This window comes from Coregonus clupeaformis, unplaced genomic scaffold (assembly GCF_020615455.1).
Source record: "Coregonus clupeaformis isolate EN_2021a unplaced genomic scaffold, ASM2061545v1 scaf0823, whole genome shotgun sequence".
In the NCBI taxonomy this organism is placed as follows: domain Eukaryota; kingdom Metazoa; phylum Chordata; class Actinopteri; order Salmoniformes; family Salmonidae; genus Coregonus; species Coregonus clupeaformis.
This window is the reverse complement of record NW_025534278.1, coordinates 19,978-47,650: the sequence shown is the minus strand read 5'-3', so window position 1 is coordinate 47,650 and position 27,673 is coordinate 19,978. Positions and strand designations below refer to the sequence as shown.

Here is a 27,673-nt window from a genome sequence, read left to right as displayed (position 1 = left end):
GTTTTTACCAAATGTAAAGTTATGTAAAATTATGTTGGAATAAAGTCTGAAGGTTATCATAATTAAATCAGGATTGTCCAGGAGGAATACTGGGATTTGAACTGAGTAAGGATGTTTCACTATAAGAAATAGCCATTGTCATCCTTGCTTATGATAGACTAGTCAAATCACAGTGTGAATGTACACAGCTGTACAGAAGCTTGTCTATCTTTCTCTTGGCTAGGGATCTCATTCATGCAGGTGGGGGCATCTGACCGTGACGACCGTAACACAGCCCATGCTGACCTGCGCTTCAGCCTGATGGACCAGACCCCCAGGATCCCCTCCAGTCACATGTTCTTCATAGACTCTGTGACCGGCGAGGTGTCACTCACTGAGGACGGTGAGTTATAGGCCCCTCACTCAACTGTCCTGTTTTATTCTACATGGTATTGTCTTACTTTTCTCAATTCACAGTTAAATGAATTACTTAGTACACTCCTCTCAATCCACATACACACGCGCACGCACACACACACGCATGTACACACGCACATGCACGTACACACACACACATACACACACACACGCACGTACACACATACACACGTACACCAGTTAACTCTGATAAAAACAGTCCCAATTTGGGCAGTGTTGGTGCTATTTCAGGACTTCTGGTTACCATGGTGGCCCTATGTTACAGCATGACTGAAGCTAGACAACACTAACAACCCCAATCCACCCCATTGGCTGCCACTATAGGTCCATTTAACTGTGAAATTGGCTAATTACGTATTTAGGACTCTGATGGCCTTGTTAGTGGGTTATTAACAATGTTTTCCCGCTTTTTTTAACGTGCTGTCTGTGAACAACGTAATGCAGCTCCAGGACTCCCTGGATCGTAGCAGTCCGCCATTCAATTTAAGTGACCCATTATAGCCACCAAGCAGGGCTTTACATTTTACAGGTCAACAGTGTGTTTCTAGACACTGAGACATATCCTATAAAATCAGACTGGAAAACACTTTCAGTTAAACACCTAACATGCCACCACAATCATTCAACAGCCCAATTTCTCCCCTTGGTTATTTCATTCTGCCCCACTTGTGGTGGTTACTGTATATTCAACTGCTATATATAGCCTATAGCCTACAGCCCCCGGTTATCATTATATATGATAATAATCATGACGTATGCTACTGCTGACCTCAGTGATTTCTTTTGTGTGTTTGTCTAAATGTCTGATTGTAATATATTGATATACAGTGGGGAAAAAAAGTATTTAGTCAGCCACCAATTGTGCAAGTTCTCCCACTTAAAAAGATGAGAGAGGCCTTTTTTATGAATTTATTTGCAAATTATGGTGGAAAATAAGTATTTGGTCACCTACAAACAAGCAAGATTTCTGGCTCTCACAGACCTGTAACTTCTTCTTTAAGATGCTCCTCTGTCCTCCACTCGTTAACTGTATTAATGGCACCTGTTTGAACTTGTTATCAGTATAAAAGACACCTGTCCACAACCTCAAACAGTCACACACCAAACTCCAGTATGGCCAAGACCAAAGAGCTGTCAAAGGACACCAGAAATAAAATTGTAGACCTGCACCAGGCTGGGAAGACTGAATCTGCAATAGGTAAGCAGCTTGGTTTGAAGAAGTCAACTGTGGGAGCAATTATTAGGAAATGGAAGACATACAAGACCACTGATAATCTCCCTCGATCTGGGGCTCCACGGAAGATCTCACCCCGTGGGGTCAAAATGATCACAAGAACGGTGAGTAAAAATCCCAGAACCACACGGGGGGACCTAGTGAATGACCTGCAGAGAGCTGGGACCAAAGTAACAAAGCCTACCATCAGTAACACACTACGCCGCCAGGGACTCAAATCCTGCAGTCCAAGACGTGTCCCCCTGCTTAAGCCAGTACATGTCCAGGCCCGTCTGAAGTTTGCTAGAGTGCATTTGGATGATCCAGAAGAGGATTGGGAGAATGTCATATGGTCAGATGAAACCAAAATATAACTTTTTTGGTAAAAACTCAACTCGTCGTGTTTGGAGGACAAAGAATGCTGAGTTGCATCCAAAGAACACCATACCTACTGTGAAGCATGGGGGTGGAAACATCATGCTTTGGGGCTGTTTTTCTGCAAAGGGACCAGGACGACTGATCCGTGTAAAGGAAAGAATGAATGGGGCCATGTATCGTGAGATTTTGAGTGAAAACCTCCTTCCATCATCAAGGGCATTGAAGATGAAACGTGGCTGGGTCTTTCAGCATGACAATGATCCCAAACACACCGCCCGGGCAACGAAGGAGTGGCTTCGTAAGAAGCATTTCAAGGTCCTGGAGTGGCCTAGCCAGTCTCCAGATCTCAACCCCATAGAAAATCTTTGGAGGGAGTTGAAAGTCCGTGTTGCCCAGCGACAGCCCCAAAACATCACTGCTCTAGAGGAGATCTGCATGGAGGAATGGGCCAAAATACCAGCAACAGTGTGTGAAAACCTTGTGAAGACTTACAGAAAACGTTTGACCTGTGTCATTGCCAACAAAGGGTATATGACAAAGTATTGAGAAACTTTTGTTATTGACCAAATACTTATTTTCCACCATAATTTGCAAATAAATTCATTAAAAATCCTACAATGTGATTTTCTGGATTTTTTTTTCTCATTTTGTCTGTCATAGTTGACGTGTACCTATGATGAAAATTACAGGCCTCTCTCATCTTTTTAAGTGGGAGAACTTGCACAATTGGTGGCTGACTAAATACTTTTTTTCCCCACTGTATATGTGTGTGTGTTCCAGGGGCTTCCACCCTGGACCCAGAGATGTGTGGCCGCTACAAGCTGTCAGTGATGGTGAAGGACATGGGGGGGAAACCCAACGCTTTCTTCTCCATGGGCATCGTGACGGTGGAGGTGACGGGAAACACCTGGGCGTCACCAGACCCTGTTCGCCTCCAGGAGAACCTCCCTGGCCCCTACCCCATCCCCATCTCACAGGTAGAACCTCCCTGGCCCCTAGCCCCATCCCCATCTCACAGGTAGAACCTCCCTGTCCCCTACCCCCATCCCCATTTCACAGGTAGAACCTCCCTGGCCCCATCCCCATCTCACAGGTAGAACCTCCCTGGCCCCTACCCCATTTCACAGGTAGAACCTCCCTGGCCCCTACCCCATCCCCATTTCACAGGTAGAACCTACCTGGCCCCTACCCCATCCCCATCTCACAGGTAGAACCTCCCTGGCCCCTACCCCACCCCCATCTCACAGGTAGAACCTCCCTGGCCCCTACCCCATCCCCATTTCACAGGTAGAACCTCCCTGGCCCCACACCCATCTCACAGGTAGAACCTCCCTGGCCCCTACCCCATCCCCATTTCACAGGTAGAACCTCCCTGGCCCCATCCCCATCTCACAGGTAGAACCTCCCTGGCCCCTACCCCATTTCACAGGTAGAACCTCCCTGGCCCCTACCCCATCCCCATTTCACAGGTAGAAACTCCCTGGCCCCATCCCCATCTCACAGGTAGAACCTCCCTGGCCCCTACCCCATTTCACAGGTAGAACCTCCCTGGCCCCTACCCCATCCCCATTTCACAGGTAGAACCTCCCTGGCCCCTACCCCATCCCCATTTCACAGGTAGAACCTCCCTGGCCCCTACCCCACCCCCATCTCACAGGTGACATAGTATCATGCTCCTTCTCCATCCCCATCTCACAGGTGACACACAGTGATGCTTTCAGGGATCACAGAGATATCTGTATATTCCTGCATACATTACATACTCAGGTGTCATTTGCCTCTAGTCTAGAAGAATGGAAAGGGGTCTTCTGACAAATGTCAAACACTGTGAACTTTCCTCAGATATTCTATTTGACTGTTCATTGTAAAGGAATGGGTGAATCATCAGGATACTGCAGTTGTGTTGTTGTCTTTTTAGCCCCCCCTCCGGGCTTTCCTAAGCGACCAAGGTGTGCATTATTAATGTCACTCATACCCCTAGCCTTTCCCCTGCCTGAGTCACGGTAGCCTGAGGTTCCGTTCCCGCTGTCGGTGTGTGTGTCTGTGTGTGTGTCCATAATGTCGAAGATTGCTCAATCAAACCTCACACTTTGTTTCTGACTTAGCGGTTGTATTGAATAGGGATCAGTCTCTGTGCTCTGTGCGGGGCCAGTGTCTCTGTATCTGCACCTGGTCTGCTTTACAGTCTGACGTTTAGCTTGTTATTCAACATTTATAATATTAGCCACGGCCCACTGCTTGCATCAGCACCAAATCACTAAAGCTGTGTAAAGCTGTGCATGCTTGTCCATTTATGTATATATTCTTAAATTAACCATATTGGGTATATGTTGTGAAATTGTTAGATATTACTTGTTAGATATTACTGCACTGTCGGAGGTAGAAGCACAAGCATTTCTCTACACCCGCAATAACATCTGCTAAACACGTGTATGTGACAAATACAATTTGATTTGATTTGAATAACCGGAAACATCTGACATTATCAGAAAGAGGAAAACTAGACGTTCTGTTACTGCTCAGTAGTATGAATCTTCTCTGCATTTCTATCAACATTTATTAGTCTGGAAAACAATAGTCTGTTTTCTATATATAGGTGCTTACAACAATGGAACATTGTCAGAAATGCAAACTTAAGACCTCAAGACAGTAATGCAAATTCGAGAACATAAAGTCATGATTTGCTGTGAATATGTGTATTTCTAAATTTCAGTGTGGTCTGTGGGTGTCACCACAGTAACTCCCCTCCACCTCCTCTTCCTCCTCTCCTCCTCCTCTCCTCCTCTCACTCACGCCAGCTCCATCCGCCCACTGAAAACGTGTGGACTCAAAACGTGGGCAGATTTGATCTTTTTCACATTTTCAATGGCAATTTACCAACCTAAAATAAAATCTATCCAAATGTGGACAGGCAAAATCTCAAACAAATCCTCCAAATCTCTGCCAGAACATAAATGTGTGTGTGTGAGAGAGAGAGAGAGAGAGAGAGAGAATGTGCTAGAAGTTGTGCTCTAGAGCTCTTCACAGCTCAGAGGCGGGGTCAGGGAGGTGGGAGGCTAACAGAAAAGCATGGACCAGGTTTAAAGTACAAGATGACTCTGTTCTTGAGATTCTCAAAAAAGATATGCTTCTTTTAAATCTGATTGAAAAATAATAATAATAATATATGCCATTTAGCAGACACTTTTATCCACAAGCGCCATTGCTCTACCAACTGAGCTAAGCGCTACAAAGGACCACAAAGCATCATGATGTATATTATTACTTTATACTGCAATGTAAAGATTATATCGGCTATTACTTATGTTTTTTATAGTGCATCTACTTAGTAGGAATCTGTTTGTCAACATACTATTACTATATCACAATTAATTAGGCTGTAACTTGTATTGTAGAGGCACCACATAATACCACATCTGCATGTCCATGTAAAGGGTTAACAGTGTAGAATCCACCACTGGTGACTGTGCCTACATGATGGGAAAAGCCTCTCTCCACCCACTCTGCATTTACCACCATGTGTATGTAGGCGGTAGGACTCACAGCTGTGCTGTTACCAAACAGATGGGGGGGTCATGTTGAAAGACTCTATGTATGGCTGGGAGCCCTTTACTATCAACAGCATGGAAAGTCATTTATCTGCTCAGTGAAATGTCGTGCAACACGTATGCATTATGCTGATGTATCTTTCTTCTATTATGCATTTCTCTTTCCAAATATTTTCATTCAGTCACATGTCATTGATATAGGTGCACTTTGGTTGTTGATCTCAAGAAGCATTGCTCATCTTTGGGCATTTTCTGTATTTTTCCAAAATAACAATCAGGCTAAATCAAGGCAGGAGAATTCCACATTGAGCATACTTCTTATACATGTAAGTCAGATTTGTAAAATAAAATGGATCTATTAGAAATACAGAAGTTGTGGGCAATTCCACCACTTTTCAACCTCATTTCATTATCTCCAGCACAATACCAGTGTCTACAAATGTGAAAACGACGCATTTCTACGTTTTGTTGACATAATCAAAAAATGAAAACATTTTAAAAAGAGTGATTTTCAAACATGAGATGCGCGGTGACGCAGGGAGCAAGAAAATACCCTCCCTCTGTCTAGAATCTCGTTGCAGGCTTTGAAAATCACTGAATAATGTTTTAGGACCTTTCTTCTTATCCTTTTAACCACAGATCATAGAAACGCGCCATTTTCACATACGCAGACACTGGTATGGTGCTGGAGATAATGAATATGAAGTTGAAAAGTGGCGGAATTGCCTTTTAAGACTGCTTATTCACAAGGTGACATAGAAGACAGAGCGTGCACTGCAAGCTGTTAAAAAAGCACTGAAAGCAAAACATTACATCAGCTAGTGTGCTCTACTCCTCCATTTTTAGAACAACCAAGTCATTAATCACGTTGTTATATACTACATCTCTTCAAAGCACTGAGGCCCTGAAACACAATAACACTGGGAGTAAGGCAGTAGTGAGAAGAGAGTCTTGTGTATACACAGCCTCAGTGTTTGGGGAGCCATCTCCAAAACAATGGAGTGGAGTGTGACAGTGTGATGAGGAGATGTACACAGCTCCTTCTTGGGTGCTGTTTCATGGGGTCCTTTGAGCCAATCATACAGCTCCCTGTCCAGCCCTGTGCTTTAAATCAGGGGTTTCCCTCTCTAGTAAAGCCTAGGTATCTATGCTTTACTAGAGAGAGAGAGAGAGAGAGAGAGAGAGAGAGAGAGAGAGAGAGAGAGAGAGAGAGAGAGAGAGAGAGAGAGAGAACAGCTAAAGGGGGGCTCAATCCTACAATCCTGCAGTGCAGAGAGAATGTTGAATTGACGATGTTCAGTTTATGACCTGTTCGGTGCCTTCCCTGCTTCCCTGTGCTGTGTCTAGGTGAAGTGGAGTGGGGGTCTGGTAGAGTACAGCCTGGAGGGGGAATTCCCAGAGATGCTGTTCACTGTCAGCAGAGAGGGAGTCATCTCTCTCAACGCCCCACTAGACAGAGAGACTCAGGACCAGGTGAGTGGGCACACTGTTTTCATTCACATTGTATCTATCGTACCCCCTGTATTTATCGTAGAGTAAAGACTTGTTAGGGCAGTGAATGCAGAGTAATGTCATGTGATGTACGACATTACACTGTAAGGACAGAGGAAAATCGGGGTAAACAAGAAAAGGAGGATCATGACTCAAATCACAACGTGTCTTTTTTCATCCTCTGGAGTTTGCCAAGAAGCTAAGCTCCAAAGCTGTACAGGATTAGATAAACATCACTTTTTGGCACAGGTTGACTTTGGGGTCATTCTGCAGAGTAGCAAGCAACATGTCTGCCCAGAGACCTTACTGCTCACTGGTCTGACACAAGTAAGGAGAAATCCATCACTGTATTGGATGTTCTGTTTCTACAGAAAGCCCTCTGAGAGTCTATTCTGTCTGAACTCTACCTATAGTACAGTAATTATAAAGCCAGACACACCCCCTCTCCCCTCCTTCACCTCTCTTCCTGCCTGGCAGTGACTGTCACCTACCGTGATGGAGCTGTCATGTTCCAGCATGCATCACACTGAGTCACAGCCTATCGATACACCTCCTCACACAAAACAACACGAGTGAGGCAGTCCAGGTTCCCTGATTGAGATGGTTCCACGCTGACTAACTGAGACTCATATGTCAGCGGCATGTGACTCGTACAGCTGATGGAGGGAAGAGGGAGGAGAGGAGAAGGGGGATGCACATGTACAGTACCTTTCACTTGGTGTTGACAGAGTTGTGTGCCCGTACGGGGTGCAGAGATGATGAATAATCCCTGGACGTGTCAAAGAAGGCGCTATACAAGCAAAATGGCTCAGTGCTGTGAGCTGAATAGCAGTCCATGAATCAATGGACACACTGTCACTGCCTGTGGTTAGCCTAAAGGCTTCATCTTCAGGTTGAAGTGAAAGGGGGGAGGGGGCAATCTGCACTCAAAAAAACAACACATTTTATTCACACTCATACACCCCACACACCTCCCATCCCCCCATCTATTCTAAGAAAGCTCAATAGATAATAAATACAAAATCGTTGTGGCTTTATCTCAAACTGATGTTCCAGTGTGTAATTGTGCCACGTTCAATACAGAACATGAAGATCTTTCCAGGCTGAGAGCTGGCGCTCTGTGTTATTCCAGTGTGACTGTTTGTGGTCTCACTGTGCATCCAGACAGGGAGATTTAATCTATCTGACATTTTGTGAAAGTACATGACCCCATGTGGCTCTGTCTGTTAGTTCCAGATCAGCATTGTGGTGGAGCGTCCGGACGGCAGGGAGATCGCCAAGCCTGTGGAGCTGAGGGTGATGGTGGGCGATGCCAACGACAACAGGCCCACGTTCCCTACTACACAGTACCACACCGTGGTCAAGGAGCTCGCCCCACGGGGTGAGGCACAACCCTCAGAACACTCATTTAACACACTCCTACAGATAACTCTGGAACAAACTGGATCACAAAGGCTTTTTGTTTAGGCTTAAAACGAAATACTCCGAAAAAAAATAAAAACTATGGAGAGGGTTCAATTCTGTTTTTGTTTTGCCCACACACTAATCTGTGAGGACTTTGCTCTTTTCCCAGGGACGGAAATCCTCACAGTTCAAGCAGCCGACAACGATGATCCCAAAACAGATAACGTGAGGATCTTCTACCGGCTGGTTGGCCAGATCCCAGAGAGCCCTCGTGCCTTGTTCCGGGTGGACCGTGATTCTGGGGTCATCTCAGTGCAGGCAGACAACCTAGAGGGAGCCGCCCCACAGTACACACTGACCATCACTGCTGAGGACGCTAAAGGTGACCAACAGTACTGCATGGCAATGTGGTTCTGTGGTGTTAGGGAGAGGGGTGAGGGATTACTTCCACAAAGATAATGTATGCATAGTACAATGTAAAGATAATCCAGAGATACTCTATAGTAGTAACCTATTGTGATATGTAGACACGGGTGCAGTGGTATTGTAAATGAGTTTTAGACTAGCAGATGTATCCTCTGAGGAGAATATTGTTTAAATATGACACTACAGTGACTGATGATCATGATTAAGACTGAGGGCATCAGTATGACAGAGGCATGCCAAACGAAATGACTCACAAATGGAGCCTATCTCTCTCTGATGATGATTTCATTTGCAGGGTTAAACAGCTCCTGTACTGTGGTTGTGACAGTGCAGGACGAGAACAACAACGCACCCGTCTTCACTCAACACGAGGTACCTTTACGCAGGCTGAAGAGGGGACTGACCTGTGATTTGGGGTTTGGGGGATAGAAGTGATTCAGAGCACTCATTGCAAATCTATCTGCTTATATATTAGATTTTTCTCTTCTGTTGGATGGCTGCTGTGTGAACTCTCCCTCCAGGTCACTGATTTGATTTCCCAGAGGGGAGCGAGATGGAGTGCTTCGAGGGGGATCCGAGCTTTAATCTCAGGCTTATACAAATGTAGGATCATCATTTGAGCCAGTTTGCTACAGCAGGAAAGTAATCCTGCAGCAACAGAAAATGTGAATTATTATGTGGATTATAATTAATGGGCAATTTTTCGTAATGGAAAATCAAATCGGAAATTTCAGAAGCATTTTTAAACCTCAAATACACTACACGTTTTACATTTCGTGCATTGCAGGAAAGTTCTCCCGCAACAGGGTGATCAAATTAATATCCTACATCTGTAGAGATGGAACCATATTATTGTAGGGTTTTTTCTCATTGTGCTCCAAATGGACAATGTTCTCTGAGTTAATCTGAGTAAGCCTCAGATGAGGCCTGTGAGAATCCTTTATTTATAGAATAGGCAAATCCACAGCATCGCCATAAGACAGCTCTAAATGATATCCCTCACACTTACAGCAGTCGGAACATTTCACATCTTTATAAAAAAAGTCATTGTGATTGCACTGAGCAATATTCAATATTATGTCTGAGCTCACTGGTCCAAAAAAGCAGTTTTAGATGAAATATGAAATACTTTGTTAAAAGTGAAAAATGCATCCCTTCTAATACAGAAATGAACTGCATTGTTCTGGAATTTGTCAATAAAAAGCCCCCAGAAGTGAATCATAAGAGATCTCATTAGCCGCACAGTGTCGTCATCTCCTCTGGTACGGGGGGAGTGTCCCTGAGCCTACCAATTAAATTGACCTTAATCTTAACATAAAGGCTATTTTTGATCTATGAGAGCATCTTTGGGGACAGTCAGTGTTTCCAGCGGTCTTTTCCATAGTCGATCCTCATGAATAATGAAGTCACCGCTGAGGTCTCTATGAGACAACATTGGGTTAGCTCTGGCCTCAAGGTATGCAGTATACGGGCCAAAGATAGACTGTTTTCTCACACACTGTTCCAGAATGGAAAACAGTCTACACCCACACCTCCTGAATAATGCAGGAGACAGGATAGTCGTGAAAGATGTGGGAGCAAATCGCCATCTTAAGATGGGGACATGTGACAATGAACACACAAAGCTCTCGTTGACCTGGTGCTAGACTAAGTCAATGTAAACACCAACTGTGCTTGTTATGTTTAGATGCTCTCGGAGTGAGAGAAGGTACTGTTAAGATACAGGAGACGTGCCCTGCCTTCATATTCTACAGTCATTCCAGAGTCATCCAGTGTGTTCCTCATTGGGTGCAAGCCATGACAAAAGATTTACAGCCATTCTCATTTTGGATTTTCTATGCACCTCAACAATGCTGTCGATCATTTCTTGAGTCGATGCCAGCCCCAGGCTCATGTTCTTTCACTATGGCACACACACACACACACACGCACGCACGCACACACACACACACACACACACACACACACACACACACACACACACACACACACACACACACACACACACACACACACACACACACACACACACACACACACACACACACACAGAGGTGGAAAAAGCTCTTGAGTGGGTCACGCCAGAGTGCCCCTGCTTTTTCCAGCAACATGTGAACGGATTTGTAGGGAGCTGGCAGGTGAGTGGTGAGACCCATGGTATCAGCGACCCTCTAGCCTGGGCAGGCAGATCAGAGACACAGCCGCTTCAGTGGAGGGTCACAGTGAGTGGCAGATTAAAGGACTCCCAAGCAGAGAGATAGGAGGTGTGTGAATGAAGGTCAACAACACAGGGCCACAGGGGACACGCCTGCATACACACACCAGACCTGGGTCAAATACATAACCTAGATTATGTCAAATATGTTAAAACTTTTGAAATGCACTTGATTTAGTTTGCCTGGAACAACGGAACCAATGGAGTAGTCCTAAAAGTGCACATTCTAAGCTAAATCAATCTAATACTAAATAATATACTTTTCAACTATTTCTCAATCAATCACATTAATTTTATAAAGCTGTTTTTACATCACCAGTTGTCACAAAGTGCTTTACAGATACCCAGCCTAAAACTCCAGAGAGAAAGCAATGCAGATGTAGTAGCCCCTGCTTCATGATCTTTTTCTTCTCCCTGTCCTCATCCCCCCCTCCTCTCTCCCTTTCTCCTCTCACCTTTCTCTCTCCCTCCTCCCCCTCTCTCCTAGTACGGCCCCTTCCACCTGGCAGAGGATGCTCCTTTGGGAGCCACGGTAACAGTGGTGTCGGCGTGGGATGCTGATGAGAGGGGAGGAGACAGCTGGCAGGTGAATTACAGGCTGGAGTCTGGCAACGAGGAGGAGGTGTTCACGCTGGTCACAGACAAGCAGACCAATGAGGTTTCAATCATCCTCTCCAAGGTACGGCCATCTCCTTCATTCAACAGTCTCTATTCTCTCTTGTTCATTCACAAATAAGACACAACCCAGAGAGCCCTAGACGTCGATGAATATGATGCATTTTAACATGATCTCAACAGTAATAATATCTTCATAGAAATATGCAATGTAGACTCTAATAATTATGCATTTCGGTAAGTAACCATAAAGAAAAGATACAGGCATATTGAATCTTGTATATCACTTTCTGTGTCTCTTCATACACACACGTGGCTATTTCAACGGCACGTGTCCCAAAAATAAGCCATGACAAAAAAAAAGAGTTTATCCCAAAATAATCTGAGCCCATCCCTGGGGTGTCTCTCTGGCTCTTCCCTGGTCTCCTGTAATCCCCTCCACCCTCCCAGCCCCGCCTCAGCATCGCCCTGCCTCAGCTCTCCCCTGACCTGGACAGGAGGGCTTTGGAGACAAAGAGAGAGTGTTTGTCATTGTGTGTGTCCCAATTCCCTGGAAGTGTGGCAACTATGTTCTACCTCTCTATGAGAGTAGAGAAATGTTACCCATATTCCACAGAGGTAAACCAGGAGTTGTCTAAACTGATATAGGACTGGAGCACAACCCCTTTGCATTGTATCTGATGGACCCTGACATACAGTAACAATATCAAATGTATGACAGAGCCGTATAAGGCTCTGACATAGGCCTACTGTAGCTAATTTTGAAGCACCACGTATGGTGTATTGTTTGTGCAGCAGTTACACGCTTAAAGCTAGCCAACGATAAAATAGCATGTTAGTGCATCAGAGCATGCTCACTAATATGTGACCTTGTGGCGAGACTGACACAACCCAGAGGGTAGTCCCATTGTCTTATTAAGAACAGATTCCACAAAGTCTAATTGAATAATCGCACAGTGCCATTAGTCTGTAGAAAGTAATTGCAGTTTACTCACTATAAACCACATAGGCAAGGCACTGCTAACTAAACACTAGCTCATCTGGCTCTCTGGTGCTGTGCTACAGTTGTTTTGATAGCGTAAAGATGATATCAATGTGGATATTCAGCTCCTGCTGTACTGTAGGCAGATGTGTCTGAGGTTAGGTGTAGCATGATAATCTATGTGACTTGATCAGGAAAAACTCTGGGCCTTTTACCAGACCCATGTCAAGCATGAGTTCTGTTGAAATGTCTCCCACACGCATACACACCTGCCGTCATGAATGGTGAATTAGAGATGATGGGATAGAAAAGTGTGTGGTCAGTGGCCGTGTGCTGGGTGGCAGGTGCACATAGCTGATTCAATCCTTTTCAGGGGAAAGAATGGAGATTACAGACGAACACACCCACGCGCATGCGCTACACATACCACACACACACACACACACACACACACACACACACACACACACACACACACACACACACACACACACACACACACACACACACACACACACACACACACACACACACACACACACACACACACACACACACACACACACAACCTCACACACTGGACTAATGCTTTGATCTTATTATGATCTTGATATGAAAGAGGGGATCACAAGTAATCGTCTCCTTCTTTTTAAATCCATTGAGCTGGAGACTCTCATGCTTCAAGTGTCCCCATTTAACCGAGTGGGCCGCCCTCCACACAGTAACTTAAGGCCAGCAACAGCAGCTGAGTGGTGGTTGGATTCTTCTGGTTGTTGCCTGACACAAACCAGCACTTCACCTCCAGTCAGCACCATTAGTCACTCCAACACAGATCAACGTCTGAACGTCTGTGTTTTCTCTCTAGCAACAGAGGTAGCTATTTGGGCCAGGCTACATGTTATTAGCAACAACAATCACTTCATTTCACCAGAACGTAGACAACTCACAGAGTAAGCATAGCAACGGCTGTCCACTAATGGGATTCTCCGTCACAAGCATGATTCATGTCAGTTGACCCTTGAATCAAATGGCCGTCCCTGTCATTCCAGTTTCTGTTTTACAGTGGAAATAAAACTCTGCCGGTAAATCAGCTTGTCTCACATGCAGGTGACGGTATTATAGAGGCCCTGTTTACTTTAGAGTCGCTGTAGGATCAGTCTGTAAATATGTGGAACGCGCCGATTCCCAGCAGACATATGCAGGCTCTTTCTGACCTCCTGTGTTTGCTCGATGAGCGTAATACAATCCCATGCCTCTGGAGGGGGCGGTTCGATATTTTGCTCAGTCTAAATGAGCAGCCTGTGCATCTCATGGAGTGCTGAAATGGCACATTCACAACAGATTCACTGACTGCTTTTTGCTCTTTAGATAACGTCTGATGTTTTCTAGGAAATGTTAGTAAAGCCCTCCAATGATTATTTTCCTAGTGTTCATTCTTGCACTGTATGTAGAACACTATGTTCCCATATTTCACAGCTCTCAGAACACTACATGTATGTTAGTGCATGCGCTTCCATATGAGCAGCCTTTCTATGGCAACCTGTATGCATGCAGGTGCTGGACTTCGAGCGGGAGAGCGAGTACATCCTGGTCCTTAGTGCTCAAAACCCAGTGGCCCTGGTCCGAGGGAGGTATGGCCCAGCGTCCACGGCAACCGTCTCCATCTATGTGGACGATATCAACGAGGGCCCCATCCTGTCCCAGAGCCACTACGAGGTCACTGTCAGAGAGGGGGAGGAGCCAGGACGGGTTATTGCCACTATTCGTGGATATGACCCAGACTCACACCCAATCAGGTGAAACATCATTCATCAGAAATAATGAAAAATAAACATTAATTCACAGTTTAAAGGCACCCCACATATACTCTGAAGTAATACGTACTAATGGTTTGGGTTTTGTTTTTGTCCAGATACTCGCTCAGAGGAGACACAAAGAGGTATTTCTCCATTGGGAAGTACTCAGGTGAGCTGAAGACCGTCCAGGCCTTGGACAGAGAGGAAAACAGCACCTACACTATGGAGGTCATGGCTGAAGATGGACGTAAGATGATTTTCTGAGAATAATGTCTATTTCTATATTTCTCTATCTTTCCAGACAGAGGCTTCAGGGCAGCTTAGACCTCGGCCTTCTGTTTGTCCCAGTGGGTGTCACATTTAATAAGGCAAGGCTAAAGCAATACTTCCATTGAGAATTCAAGACCACACAGTATTCACTGACAATGTAATAAGCAGGGAGTGAGTCATGCGAAGTGACAGCCAGTGTGTAGCCAGCTAGCTGGTGGGTGTAGAGTGGGGAGTGAGGAGGGGGTGTATGTTGTATAGAAAACTCAAATCCAATCCTCCCAACACTAGATAAGTATGACTCAGAACAGAAGATAGACCTGCAGGGTCTGAGAGCTGCACACGGCACCTCTCCAATTACCCACTGCCCTCATCCCTCGTATGCACTTATTATCATGTCTAGTGAAATATCTATTCCAATTCAGACTGGTCCATTACCCGCAGAATGGGGGCTCTTACTCACATCTTGAGTCCAAACCGGTAGAGGCTAGAGAGGACAGTGGTGTTAATTGGTGGAGGAGATACTGTAATATGTTGGTTGGATCAAAGTGTACAGGTATCAGAAACATTTTAAAATCTGCTTTGTAGTTCAGAGAGGTTGTGGTTTCTAATGTCCCTCTCTGTGCTTGTCAAGGCCAGCAGCACCCAATACGAGGACTATTGTTACCAGTGATTCAATGGGTACTAATGTTTATTAAAACTGAACTATTTGCCCCCAAGGGAACTCTTCTCTGTCAGCCTCCACCCTGGTAACGGTACATATCCTGGATGTGAATGACAACAGTCCTGTGTTGGTGGGGGACTACTCCTGGAAGTACCTGTGTACACCTCGCTGGGAGGACCAGGCCTTGGTGCTGGCATCCCGGGACAGTGATGGTCCCCAGCACGGTGGCAGGCTCAACTTCTCCCTGCGCAGTGACGCCACTGTGCGCGGCAACTGGAAACTCACCCCCATCAATGGTGCGACTGTCTGCCTCACCATCCAGATAACCTAACTTCAGTTTTTTCGCTAACACATTTTTTTTTTCTTTCAGACAAACAGAAAAATCAACACAGTCTTAAAACAACCTCTTGGCCCATCAGATATTTTAGTAACCAATCCAGCATGACAATACTATAGGTGTAGTGACTGTAGTCGGGACAGGGTGACCCAACGCTATGACATTGTAGGCTAGCACCATACTGTAGGAAGTAGGACCCAGGAAACATTAACCTCTCTGGAGGATCAATCCAGATCGAGGTGTTGGATTGGTTGAGTCATGTCTGTGTAAGAACCACTGCCAGACAGCTAAATTACAGTGACAAATTAGACCACTTATTCTATTTGAGTCATCATGGTGACGTTAGACCTGACGCTCTCACTGTGGCTACCCGTGTCTGTGTACCTGTAATAACATTGGAAAGAGAACAATCCAGGGTGTTTTGCTACAATGTGATGAATGGTGAGTAGGATGTAATTCAGGGATCCATTCAGGCCGCTTGTAGATCCAGAAGAGACGTGTAGAGAGGATTAGAGTGAGTGGAACTGAGACACTGACTGGCAGTGGAAGTAAATTGCCCTCATCCTTTCTTCTGAGGCTGTCTGACTTGGCAGTGTCAGTAATACGCCTAATTGCCTCTTCCTGTCGCTGTACCTGTCTGTAATGTGTCAGGCTGACATACAGTAATCAGACTTGTCGACTTGGCTGTGCTGACACAGCCTCTCTTCTGATTCACTGTGTCAACCTTTTCTCTTTCGTTTTTTTCTCTCACCCTTTCTCTCTGATGCATTATTAATGGAAGAGGCGGAGGCCGGCTGTAATTATATTTCCCCTTTAATTTGTGTGATGTCACAGCTGGGACCCGCTGGGCTGAAAGGCTAAGAGGCTAAAAGTGTATTTTTCCCAGCAGCACCCAGCAGCTGCAAGACTTGTCCCTACTAACACCTGCTGCAGACGTGCCATGGCGCACCTATTTACCTCACCTTTATGGCTCTTCGCCCTCCTCCCTGACAACTGGGGAGGCTGGAGAGAGTGACGGAGGTGTGACGCAGCCTCTGTCTTTGAGAAGCTCACAGAGTATGCTGTGACGTGATTGTCCTGAGAGTTTACCAGTAGATTCCACTGTTCCTGTCCACCACTGAACAGACAGTCAATCAATTCTAATGAATCATAAATAGATACAGCAATGATTTACCTCTATATTTCCCATTATTCCTGGGCCGTGATAAAACCAGGTTAAAAAAAACTCTCACATACACTATTCCTGTCAATTATGACATCAAAGAAAAGTCACAATAAAAACCATTGAGGATGCGGAAGACCAAGGGCTCCTCTACTATTTATGGCACTGAAGCCTGCCGGCTGCAGCCTTACCTCACGAGATGATATACAGTGCATTCGGAAAGTATTCAGACCCCTTTACTTTTTCCACATTTTGTTACGTTACAGCCTTATTCTAAAATGGATGAATAGTTTTTTCCCCCTCATCAATCTACACAAAATACCCCATAATGACAAAGCAAAAACAGGTTTTTAGAAATGTTTGCAAATGTATTAATAACTTAAATATCACATTTACATAAGTATTCAGACCCTTTACTCAGTACTTTGTTGAAGCACCTTTGGCAGCGATTACAGCCTCGAGTCTTCTTGGGTATGACGCTACAAGCTTGGCACACCTGTATTTGGGGAGTTTCACCCATTCTTCTCTGCAGATCCTCTCAAGCTCTGTCAGGCTGAATGGGGAGCGTCGTTGCACAGCTATTTTCAGGTCTCTCCAGAGATGTTCGATCAGGTTCATGTCCGGGCTCTGGCTGGGCCACTCAAGGACATTCAGGGACTTGTCCCGAAGCCACGCCTGTGTTGTCTTGGCTGTGTGCTTAGGGTCGTTGTTGTGTTGGAAGGTGAACCTTCGCCCCAGTCTGAGGTCCTGAGTGCTCTGGAGCAGGTTTTCATCAAGGATCTCTCTGTACATTGCTCCGTTCATATTTTCCTCGATCCTGACTAGTCTCACTTTCCCTGCCGCTGAAAAACATGGTGCCAGGTTTCCTCCAGATGTGACGCTTGACATTCAGGCCAAAGAGTTCAATCTTGGTTTCATCAGACCAGAGAATCTTGTTTGACATGGTCTGAGAGTCCTTTAGGTGTCTTTTGGTAAACTCCAAGCGGACTGTCAAGTGCCTTTTACTGAGGAGTGGCTTCCGTCTGGCCACTTTACCATAAAGGCCTGATTGGTGGAGTGCTGCAGAGATGGTTGTCCTTCTGTAAGGTTCTCCCATCTCCACAGAGGAACTCTGGAGCTCTGTCAGAGTGACCATCGGGTTCTTGGTCACCTCCCTGACCAAGGCCCTTCTCTGCCGATTGCTCAGTTTGGCTGGGTGCCAGCTCTAGGAAGAGTCTTGATGGTTCCAAACTTCTTCCATTTAAGAATGATGGAGGCCACTGTGTTCTTGGGGACCTTCAACGCTGCAGAATATTTTTGGTACACTTCCCCAGATCTATGCCTCAACACAATCCTGTCTCAGAGCTCTACGGACAATTCCTTTGACCTTTTGGTTTTTGCTCTGACATGCACTGTCAACTGTGGGACCTTATATAGACAGGTGTGTGCCTTTCCAAATCATGTCCAATCAATTGAATTTACCACAGGTGGACTCCAATCAAGTTGTAGAAACATCTCAAGGATGATCAATGGAAACAGGATACACTGGAGCTCAATTTCGAGTCTCATAGCAAAGGGTCTGAATACTATTTATGTTTTTTTATTTTTAATACATTTGCAAACATTTCTAAAAACCAGTTTTCGCTTTGCAATAATGGGGTATTGTGTGTGGATTGATGAGAAGAAGAAAACACAATGTAATCCATTTTAGAATAAGGCTGTAATGTAACAAAATGTGGAAAAAGGGAAGGGGTCTGAATACTTTCATTTTACATTTACATTTTACATTTTAGTCATTTAGCAGACGCTCTTATCCAGAGCGACTTACAGGAGCAATTAGGGTTAAGTGCCTTGCTCAAGGGCACATTTACGTCATTTAGCAGACGCTCTTATCCAGAGCGACTTACAAATTGGTGCATTCACCCTATAGCCAGTGGGATAACCACTTTACAATTATTATTTTTTTTTGGGGGGTAGGGGTAGAAGGATTACTTTCCAAATGCACTGTACATCTGACATTACACACGGTACATAATGACAAGTCAAACTGTGTAAGGCTGTGTAATATGTAATAAATGTCACACCTGAGGACCTGTAGTGATAATAGTAGAAGATAGAAGAAGATAAGAATGTTCTTTGTGTTGGTCCAGAGGTGCGTCACAGTCTCAGAACAGAGGCACATGAAGGGGACCAGTGTCTGAGGCCAGCCAGGGGCTTTTGGACCCCCAGATAACAGCTAACAGTCTGATAGTAAACCCTCTGTTTACGAGACGGGAGCTCCTGCCTCTACGTTATACGCCGCTGTATTTTGGATTCGTTCATAGATTAGATAAAGTATCAGTGCATTTGCACTAGAACCCCCCCCTTCCAACCTTCGTCACCCATTGGCCAGTGTGTTTGTTTTGAGTCACAGAGGGTCTACCAGACAGGTCCCTCACACATACAGAATGTGTATGATAAACAAAACCTAGGTCTTTGCAATGTAGAATAACATTTATGTGGGCTATTGATCATGCCAGTATTTTACTCGTGTTCACCAAAACCTAGTTAATCAATCAGCCACGGTTATTTATCTGAATTGGCCTGTATACCAGACTCTTTACTGAGGACAAGCAGATGTTTAAAAATATATTTGAGGTAATGTTTTTCGTTCTCGCACGGGCTTTGGAGCTTTTGGAATTTCCCTCTGATGTTTACTTTGCTGTTAGACGCTAGCCAAAATGGACAAAATACTTCTGTGTACCGTCAATCAAATTGGTCTTAAAAGAACATCTCATTCCAAAATCATGGGCATTAAAATGGAGTTGGTCCCCCCTTTGCTGTTATAACAGCATCCAGTCTTCTTGGGAGGCTTTCCACTAGATGTTGGAACATTGCTGCGGGGACTTGCTTCCATTCAGCCACAAGAGCATTAGTGAGGTCGAGCACTGATGTTATGCGATTAGGCCTGGCTCGCAGTCGGCGTTCCAATTCATCCCAAAGGTGTTCAATGGGGTTGAGGTCAGGGCTCTGTGCAGGCCAGTCAAGTTCTTCCACACCGATCTCAACAAACGATTTCTGTATGGACCTCGCTTTGTGCACGGGGGCATTGTCATGCTGAAACAGTAAAGGGCCTTCCCCAAACTGTACAGTTGGCACTATGCATTGGGGCAGGTAGCGTTCTCCTGGCATCCGCCAAACCCAGATTTGTCCATTGGACTGTCAGAATGTGAAGTATGATTAATCACTCCAGAGAACGCGTTTCCACTGTTCCAGAATTGCCGAGTTTTACACTATTCCCGCTGATGCTTGGCATTGCGCATGGTGATCTTAGGCTTGTGTGCGGCTGTTCGGCCATGGAAACCCATTTCATGAAGCTCCCGATGAACAGTTCTTGTGCTGACGTTGCTTCCAGAGGCAGTTTGGAACTCGGTAGTGAGAGTTGCAACCGAGGACACAATAATAGATGGACATTATTTGTCGTCCATTCCTTTCAGTAGAATATACATTTCTGTCAGCACCACCATTGTTCGCTCTGGTAGCTGTGCTGTTATTACAGTCATGTCGATGGGCAATTGAACTATCAAAAGAAACATGCATTGTTTACAATCAATGTCACTTCTGGGCTTTCCTTTCACACTGGGATGTTGGAGCTGTAATTACTCTGTAATGTCTGTCCTTTCTCTGAAACAAATAGGACTTGGTTTGGCATATGCTGAGTGTGTGTTCATGTGTTTTCTCCTGGCCCTCCCACCCCTCAGAATATCTCCAAAACTCAATCTGGTTGACAGCATCTGCTCTGTAAATAGAAAAGGACATCTCATAGATCCCTGTAGATTTGTTGCCCTATATGCCTGATGTATGGCAGCATGTTAGAATAGAGTATTGGTCATCCTGAGACATTGTGTTCAGACTGACTCAGTCTAAGGGCAGGATGGGCCGCAGGTGCACCCTCTCCACCTGTCATAGCCTGGTCTCAGCCCAGTCTGCCTGGTGATCCCCCCTCTACAGAGGACAGCTGAATTTTACGCGCTATGCGCTTCAGCACTTGGCGGTCCCGTTCTGTGACCTTGTGTGGCCTACCACTTCGCGGCTGAGCCGTTGTTGATCCTAGACGTTTCCACTTCACAATAACAGCACTTACAGTTGACCGGGGCAGGTCTAGCAGGGCAGAAATTTGATTAACTGACTTGTTGGAAAGGTGGCATCCTATGACGGTGCCACGTTGAAAGTCACTGAGCTCTTCAGTAAGGCCATTCTACTGTCAATGTTTGTCTATGGAGATTGCATGGCTGTGTGCTCAATTTTATGCACCGATCAGCAATGGGTGTGGCTGAAATAGCAGAATCCACTAATTTGAAGGGGTGTCCACATACTTTTGTATAGAGTATGATTCTATGAAATGTGAACAATTATGTAATTTTACCAAGAATACGTACAGAACCTTTCAAAGTTATGGAGCCCAATAAACTTTTGTCATAAAAGTTTACTATAGGCTACCAATGTAATATCTGTCTTTCCCCAGACACCCATACCAACCTGTCCCTGAACATCCCGTACCTGTCTCCTGAGGTCTACACGGTCCCCTTCACCATCTCTGACAGCAGCTCTCCTCCCAGGAGCACCTTCATCAACCTGCCAGGTGACACACATTGATATGTGTTGAAGCAGAATATTTTGCTATACGCAGACATGTTTGCAAAATGTGACATGTGTCATTTCTCATGTATTACAACTGGAACTGTGATGTTGTCACTATAATAGATGGCCGTTATTTGTCGTCCATTCCTTTCAGTAGAATATACATTTCTGTCAGCACCACCATTGTTCGCTCTGGTAGCTGTGCTGTTATTACAGTCATGTCGATTGACAATTGAACTATCAAAAGAAACATGCATTGTTTACAATCAATGTCACTTCTGGGTTTTCCTTTCACACTGGGATGTTGGAGCTGTAATTACTCTGTAATGTCTGTCCTTTCTCTGAAAACAAATAGCAGTGGGTTGGACATATGCTTGGTCTGTGTTCATGTGTTTTCTCCTGGCCCTCCCACCCCTCAGAATATCTCCAAAACTCAATCTGGTTGACAGCATCTGCTCCGTAAATAGAAAAGGACATCTCATAGATCCCTGTAGATTTGTTGCCCTATATGCCTGATGTATGGCAGCATGTTGGAATAGAGTACTGGTCATCCTTAGACATTGTGTTCAGACTGACTCAGTCTCAGGGCAGGATGGGCCGCAGGTGCACCCTCTCTCCCTGTCGCAGCCTGGTCTCAGCCCAGTCTGCCTGGTGATCCCCCCTCTACAGCACACTGAACTGATTTAGTAAAACCCTGAGGCCGCAGGGGCATGGAGATGTTCTCTCCCTGTCATCGTGGTCTGCTCAGGGTATCTGTAATGTGCTTATGAGAGCTGAATATGTCCCTGTACTGTGTGAGTAGTGTTGACTGTGTCTTAAATCACAGTGACGGTGTGCCCGTGCAATGTGAGAGGAAACTGCAGGACCGCCGCTAAGCAGCTGCAAGGCATGCCAACCATCCAGTCCACCGTTGGCATCCTTCTGGGAACCCTTGGGGTCATAGGTAAGAGTAGCTGCTGTTGGACTGTAGACTGAACACCTTTAAGATACCAAGTGAAAACAGCGAAGTCAATCAATCAATCAATCAAATGTATTTATAAAGCCCATTTTACATTAGCAGTTGTCACAAAGTGCTTGTACAGAAACCGAGCCTCAAGTGTAAGCAACATGGTCCTTTGTGTAATTTTGTGTCATGATGATCTGTGTTCACTTAGGTTCTTTTTCAGGATCTTACATTTGAGTTAGTCATGGGAAATTTTAGTATGGTGGGCCTAATTTTATCTTTCTTATTTATCCCAGGAATCATTCTAATCGTTGTGTTTGTGAGGCTGTCCTACCAGAACCCCAAACCGCCGAGCAAAACCAACCAGGAGAGAGAGCCCCTGAGGATCTCACTGTGAGGGTACTGCCTGCATATGTCTCTGACTGTGCCCTTATGGACAGGGCCATAACAGTAGAGCAATGATATAGTGAGAATGTTTATTCAGTACTGTGCATAGTATTTACCTAGTGGGTAGTTCTTGGGTTGCGGTGGTATTTGTGCATTTGGGAAAAAATGTACTTAACTTTCCTAGTTTTTTTTATTTACAGTAAATGTATTTGGGTACATCTTCCCAGTCTAAATCAACTAATGGCAGCTTCATTACTTTAAATCATTTTCACCATTATGATAACTTTGTACCACCAGTAGGAGTAGTAACACCAATGACGAAAACACCTATGATACATTTTAGGTAAACTAGGATTTTCTGAAATGGAGGCCACATATACTAAAATCTAAGTTCATTAACCCTTTAAAAATCACTTACTAAAGTGATATGATTAATAATTCTGCTCACAATGTAATTTCCCTTCATTTAAATAGAGTAACCCCAAGTGACACTTTGGATTTAGACACACCAAAGTATCAATGGAATCCTCAAATGTATGATATACTAAAAGGGTATGATTAGCTTGTAATTTTATTTAAAATAGACCACTACCCCGTTAACAGTTTGCCACTGGAGGGAATGCTCATTGGAGGGATCCGCTAGCGCGTCGTTGAACACACCTTCCAAGTCGTTCATTATTTTGCATAGAACGCATGCCTCTCGTTGATTATCCCTTACGTAATGAATCATTTTCGAGGCGGTAACACCAATGACATAAAACTGAGGGACACATTATATTAGTTAAAAAAATTTGTATTTTAATAGCCTACTTTGTTTTCATAGATCTATACAGTATGTTTAATACTTTTGTTTACTTTCTAGAATTCAAAATAATAGATATATCTAAATCCCCCAAAACATGTCACAACAACCAGAGCCATACAGTTTATATAGAGAGAGTTTGGCCAATGTGATTTCTGTCTGAACGTTCTGAGAGCGCCACTTTTTCCTCCATAGCCATTGCTAAGTGATCATCGACGCTTCCACATTGTAATGTTTATTTCTGATCATTTTTAAAACCTATGAATATGTCCAGTGAAAGCAGATATGCAATTTGTTGACACTACAACACAGTAAAGACTTGGATACACATTATCCTGAATGCTAATCATTAAAAAAGTCTGTAAAATGTACTGCTCTGTTTTACTTGTTTACAGCCCCCTCATGAAAAAGTACTACTGAATTACCACACAAAACCTACTGGCTTTACTACTTGATTGCTATTGAGATGTGTAGTAAACCAGTAGTGATTTATGTAGTAATTTAAGTAGTAATGAGTGACAAATTGGAACGTTTCACTACTGGTGAACACTAAATATTTCCTACTTAAATCACTACAATAAATATCCCTTAATGACTACTGTGTAACTACTAAGCTTTTGGGTATCTAGTACATTACTGCTGCATGCCTACTCAATCCCTATTGAATTACTACTGCCATCTGTGTGTGTAGTGTTGTGTCACTACTGATCACTACTGAATTGCTCCGGATCCTTTTTCATTTCCTACATAAACCCTTTTGAAAACATTTATTACTGTTTGCCTATTCAAAATCACTATTGAGATCTTGTTTCACTACTAGACTAGTGCACATGTTATTTCCTCAAGTTTCTAACTGTAGTTATATCATCAAACAATTATATGTACATTCTTTATTTATATTACATTAATTACATATTAAATTACACATTTACACTTTTTTGTTAATCCATTTGAGGCCTTGTCTTCATTCAGCTTTGACTTAACTATCTTCAGATCCTCTTTTTTGTTGCAGCCACATTTCTCCACCACGTAACCTTTTAGAAAATAAAGACATTTGCATACAAACACACATACTGATTAACTAGCATGTTGAAAACAGAGGCTACATAGCTACATTTCAATGTGGCTAGCAAACAGCTAGGCTAAACTCAATACATCTCTATGACAACGGCTAACGGCTAAGACCGTTTTGGCTAGCAATATTTTTGATGTAGTAAAAAGTTATATAAATGGCTAAACAATGGCATGAAAGTTTTCATAAAATATAAAAGATGGTGCCAGCATAAGGGCTATGAAAGACAGGATGACAAAGGATTGAAGATGATTACATTCAGGATTGTCAAAAACAGTAGCTACGACTTCCTGTTTTGTCTTCTTTGGTGGTTGCGAAAAAGCGGTGTAGTCTGGCTGTAGTGTTGTGATACTTATTTACTACCAACATCAAGTAGTAAAAACTCTATTTGATTACTACTGGAAACACTACTTTTTTCCTACTGAATACTACAAAACTCTACTTGTGTGTCTTGAGTAGTGCATAAACTACACATTCACTACACACTCCCTACAAGTCTCTACATAGTCACTACTGCACAAATACGTTTTGTGTAGTAATTGAGTAGTACTTTGTCATGAGGGGCGGGTCATTTCATAGGGAATTGTTGGAGACACTCTCGTATTGTTACATCACCAAAATATTGTGAATAAAGGCGCTAACAAGTATTTTGTTGGACGATGTATATTATGTATAACATGCGTATCCCGTACATACGACTAATAAAACTTGAAACCAACATGGTGTCCGTTCTAAAAACCTGGCTGAACTCTCTTAATATATGACTCTGACTACAACTCTACTAGGTCACAACTGGGACAAGGCAATTTGCTTACCCTAAATACTTTAAACAATGCATAAACGTAAGGCAGTATAAATGTCTAGTATTATATTTTATCCTTGACTAAAACATGTTTGAAATGTAACTATTTGTCATTTTAAAGTGTTTTCCATGGTTTTAAATGCCACCGCAATTCAAGAACCACCCTAGTAGTAGACTTTTGGCATTGCTTACCTACGGCATATATGACACATTTTGTTGAGTTTTAGTTATAGTATCTGTCATATTTTGTGACACACACAATACTTTCTCGCAATTACAATGTTATCATTGATTAAGATTGCGTCATACTGCTATGCATATAGGGATGTTACATTTACTTGTTATTTATTTATTTTAGCATGAAGCTATTTTAGCTATTTTAAATATTGATATGTAATGATTTGTAAGAATCAGTAGGTTTTTCCTGTTTAATGTTGATTTTAAACCTTGTAATTAAAATGCAGGATGACAAATTGAATCTATTCTTCGCACCATATCATTCCACTGATTACATTTCACATTGTAATAAATCTATTGAAAAGAGAAGCCTACTGTTCATTCACAATGCTTTTTAGGAGGCTTAACCACATCGAGGTTGATGTATTGTTAAAGCAATCCCAGGTTTAATACCCTGTACGTACCTTACTTTTATGGTTTTCTAATAAAATGGTATAAAATAAATATAAAATAGCTTCTTAGCAAAGAGCAATTTCTCAAGCAAGAATTTTGCTAGGACTGTCTGGGAGTGGTCTGAGTGGAGAGTGGAAAACTGAAAACTAGCTGTTATTGGCAGAGAGGTTTGGAATTCTCTTTCTTATTGGTATGTTAAATAATTTACCGCCTGGTGATGTCAGCAGGCAGGCCAAAGCTCCATCCCACCAAAACAGGCTGACATTTCAGGGGTTCTTTTTAAACAGCTCTAGAAACCTCTAAAATTGCATTATCATATAATTTTCACAATTTCACAGTATTATTCCAACCTCATAGTGTGGAAATGTAGATAAAACACAGGAAAATCACGTTTTTGACCGCACTGGGCCTTTAATAATTCCATCCCATGTGGATCTATAATAACCATCTCAAAATGGTTGTACATGTAATAGGACAGCCAGGATTATCCAGAGAGCAGTCTTAATCACATTTAGCAATGTGCCTCCAATTTACAGGATGTTGACAATAGCATACATGACCTAGATGACCTGACAAGCGTGCTGGTCTATATATACACCCGGGGGATCCATAAATAGCCCAACGCTCAAGGTCCGCTGAATGACGCCCAGCGGCAACCCACACCATTTTATAAAAAAAGAAAAAAAGGAAAGGTGTTTAGCCAAGTTGATGCATTATGGTTTTCTAATGGTGCATTTTCCCTTGGAGCAATTGGCCCAATCTCTGTTGGCAGCCCTTAGAACAAAGACCAGCAGCCAAATTATTCCCTGTCAGGCATCTGGTTTATGTGGACGCTGAGACAATAGCTATTCATGTATACATCTGTGTGCAGGTTGGCAGATGGGTAAGCGATGTAATCTCCCATGCAGAGTTAATGGGCTGTGGTGTATCAAAGCAGAAAGGAGTTCACATCCACAGGCTCAGCCATGTTCCACAATGCTCCACAGGCGTACTAGGCTGTACTAGGGAAAACACAATAACAACAACAACAGGAAAGCATTAGGACGAATAAAAAGAACATTTAAATCCAGTGTACCATATATAGAACAGGCAGGCACGATGCTCCCCTGTGTTGTCTTCTAATAGTAGCCTACAGTACATGTGCATGGAATCATACACAAGGGAATTACACAGGAACTAATACACACGTGACCCAGCTAAAAACAACATTAGCTTACGTACTTCGGAATCAGAATAACCGCAAAAGCCCTGTAGAAAAGGCCCAACAAGCCTGCTTTTGACATAGGGTCAAGCATTAGTATGGCTGTGAGGGACTGTTGCTCTATATTTAACCTCTCTGTGGACCAGAGTGGTTAAGCTGGCTATGGGGCAGGGACATTTCTGAAGGAAACATTTTCGACTCTGTCCCCACCAACTGGCTCAAGGAAAATGAGAGGTAATGCACCACATATGTATGCTCTGTGACTTTGCTTGCGTTCTGTACTGTTTCCATTGCTGGGTCACTTAACATTGTGGTATGTTTC

At 43.7% G+C, this 27,673-nt stretch overlaps 1 protein-coding gene across 1 annotated transcript; it reads left to right on the top strand.

Annotated features, from left to right (window-relative positions):
- The first annotated feature begins 6,849 nt into the window (after positions 1 to 6,849).
- On the top strand, positions 6,850 to 26,016 carry LOC123485726 (cadherin-17-like). Its single transcript, XM_045216848.1, has 11 exons — positions 6,850 to 7,029; positions 8,278 to 8,428; positions 8,621 to 8,833; positions 9,173 to 9,249; positions 11,580 to 11,771; positions 14,244 to 14,485; positions 14,602 to 14,732; positions 15,473 to 15,712; positions 21,399 to 21,515; positions 22,341 to 22,457; positions 22,754 to 26,016. Exons 1-11 carry the CDS (start codon positions 6,958 to 6,960, stop codon positions 22,852 to 22,854), a joined length of 1,653 nt encoding a protein of 550 aa, XP_045072783.1. The 5' UTR covers positions 6,850 to 6,957; the 3' UTR covers positions 22,855 to 26,016.
- Positions 26,017 to 27,673: the final 1,657 nt, after the last annotated feature.

Bases quoted from the DNA above. Each gene is read 5' to 3' on its own strand.
- LOC123485726 (XM_045216848.1), top strand. From the start codon at position 6,958: ATGCTGTTCACTGTCAGCAGAGAGGGAGTCATCTCTCTCAACGCCCCA. The intron at 8,429-8,620 runs GTGAGGCACAAC...CTCTTTTCCCAG, and splicing joins CAAGGAGCTCGCCCCACGGG to GGACGGAAATCCTCACAGTT. The intron at 9,250-11,579 runs GTACCTTTACGC...CCTCTCTCCTAG, and splicing joins CCGTCTTCACTCAACACGAG to TACGGCCCCTTCCACCTGGC.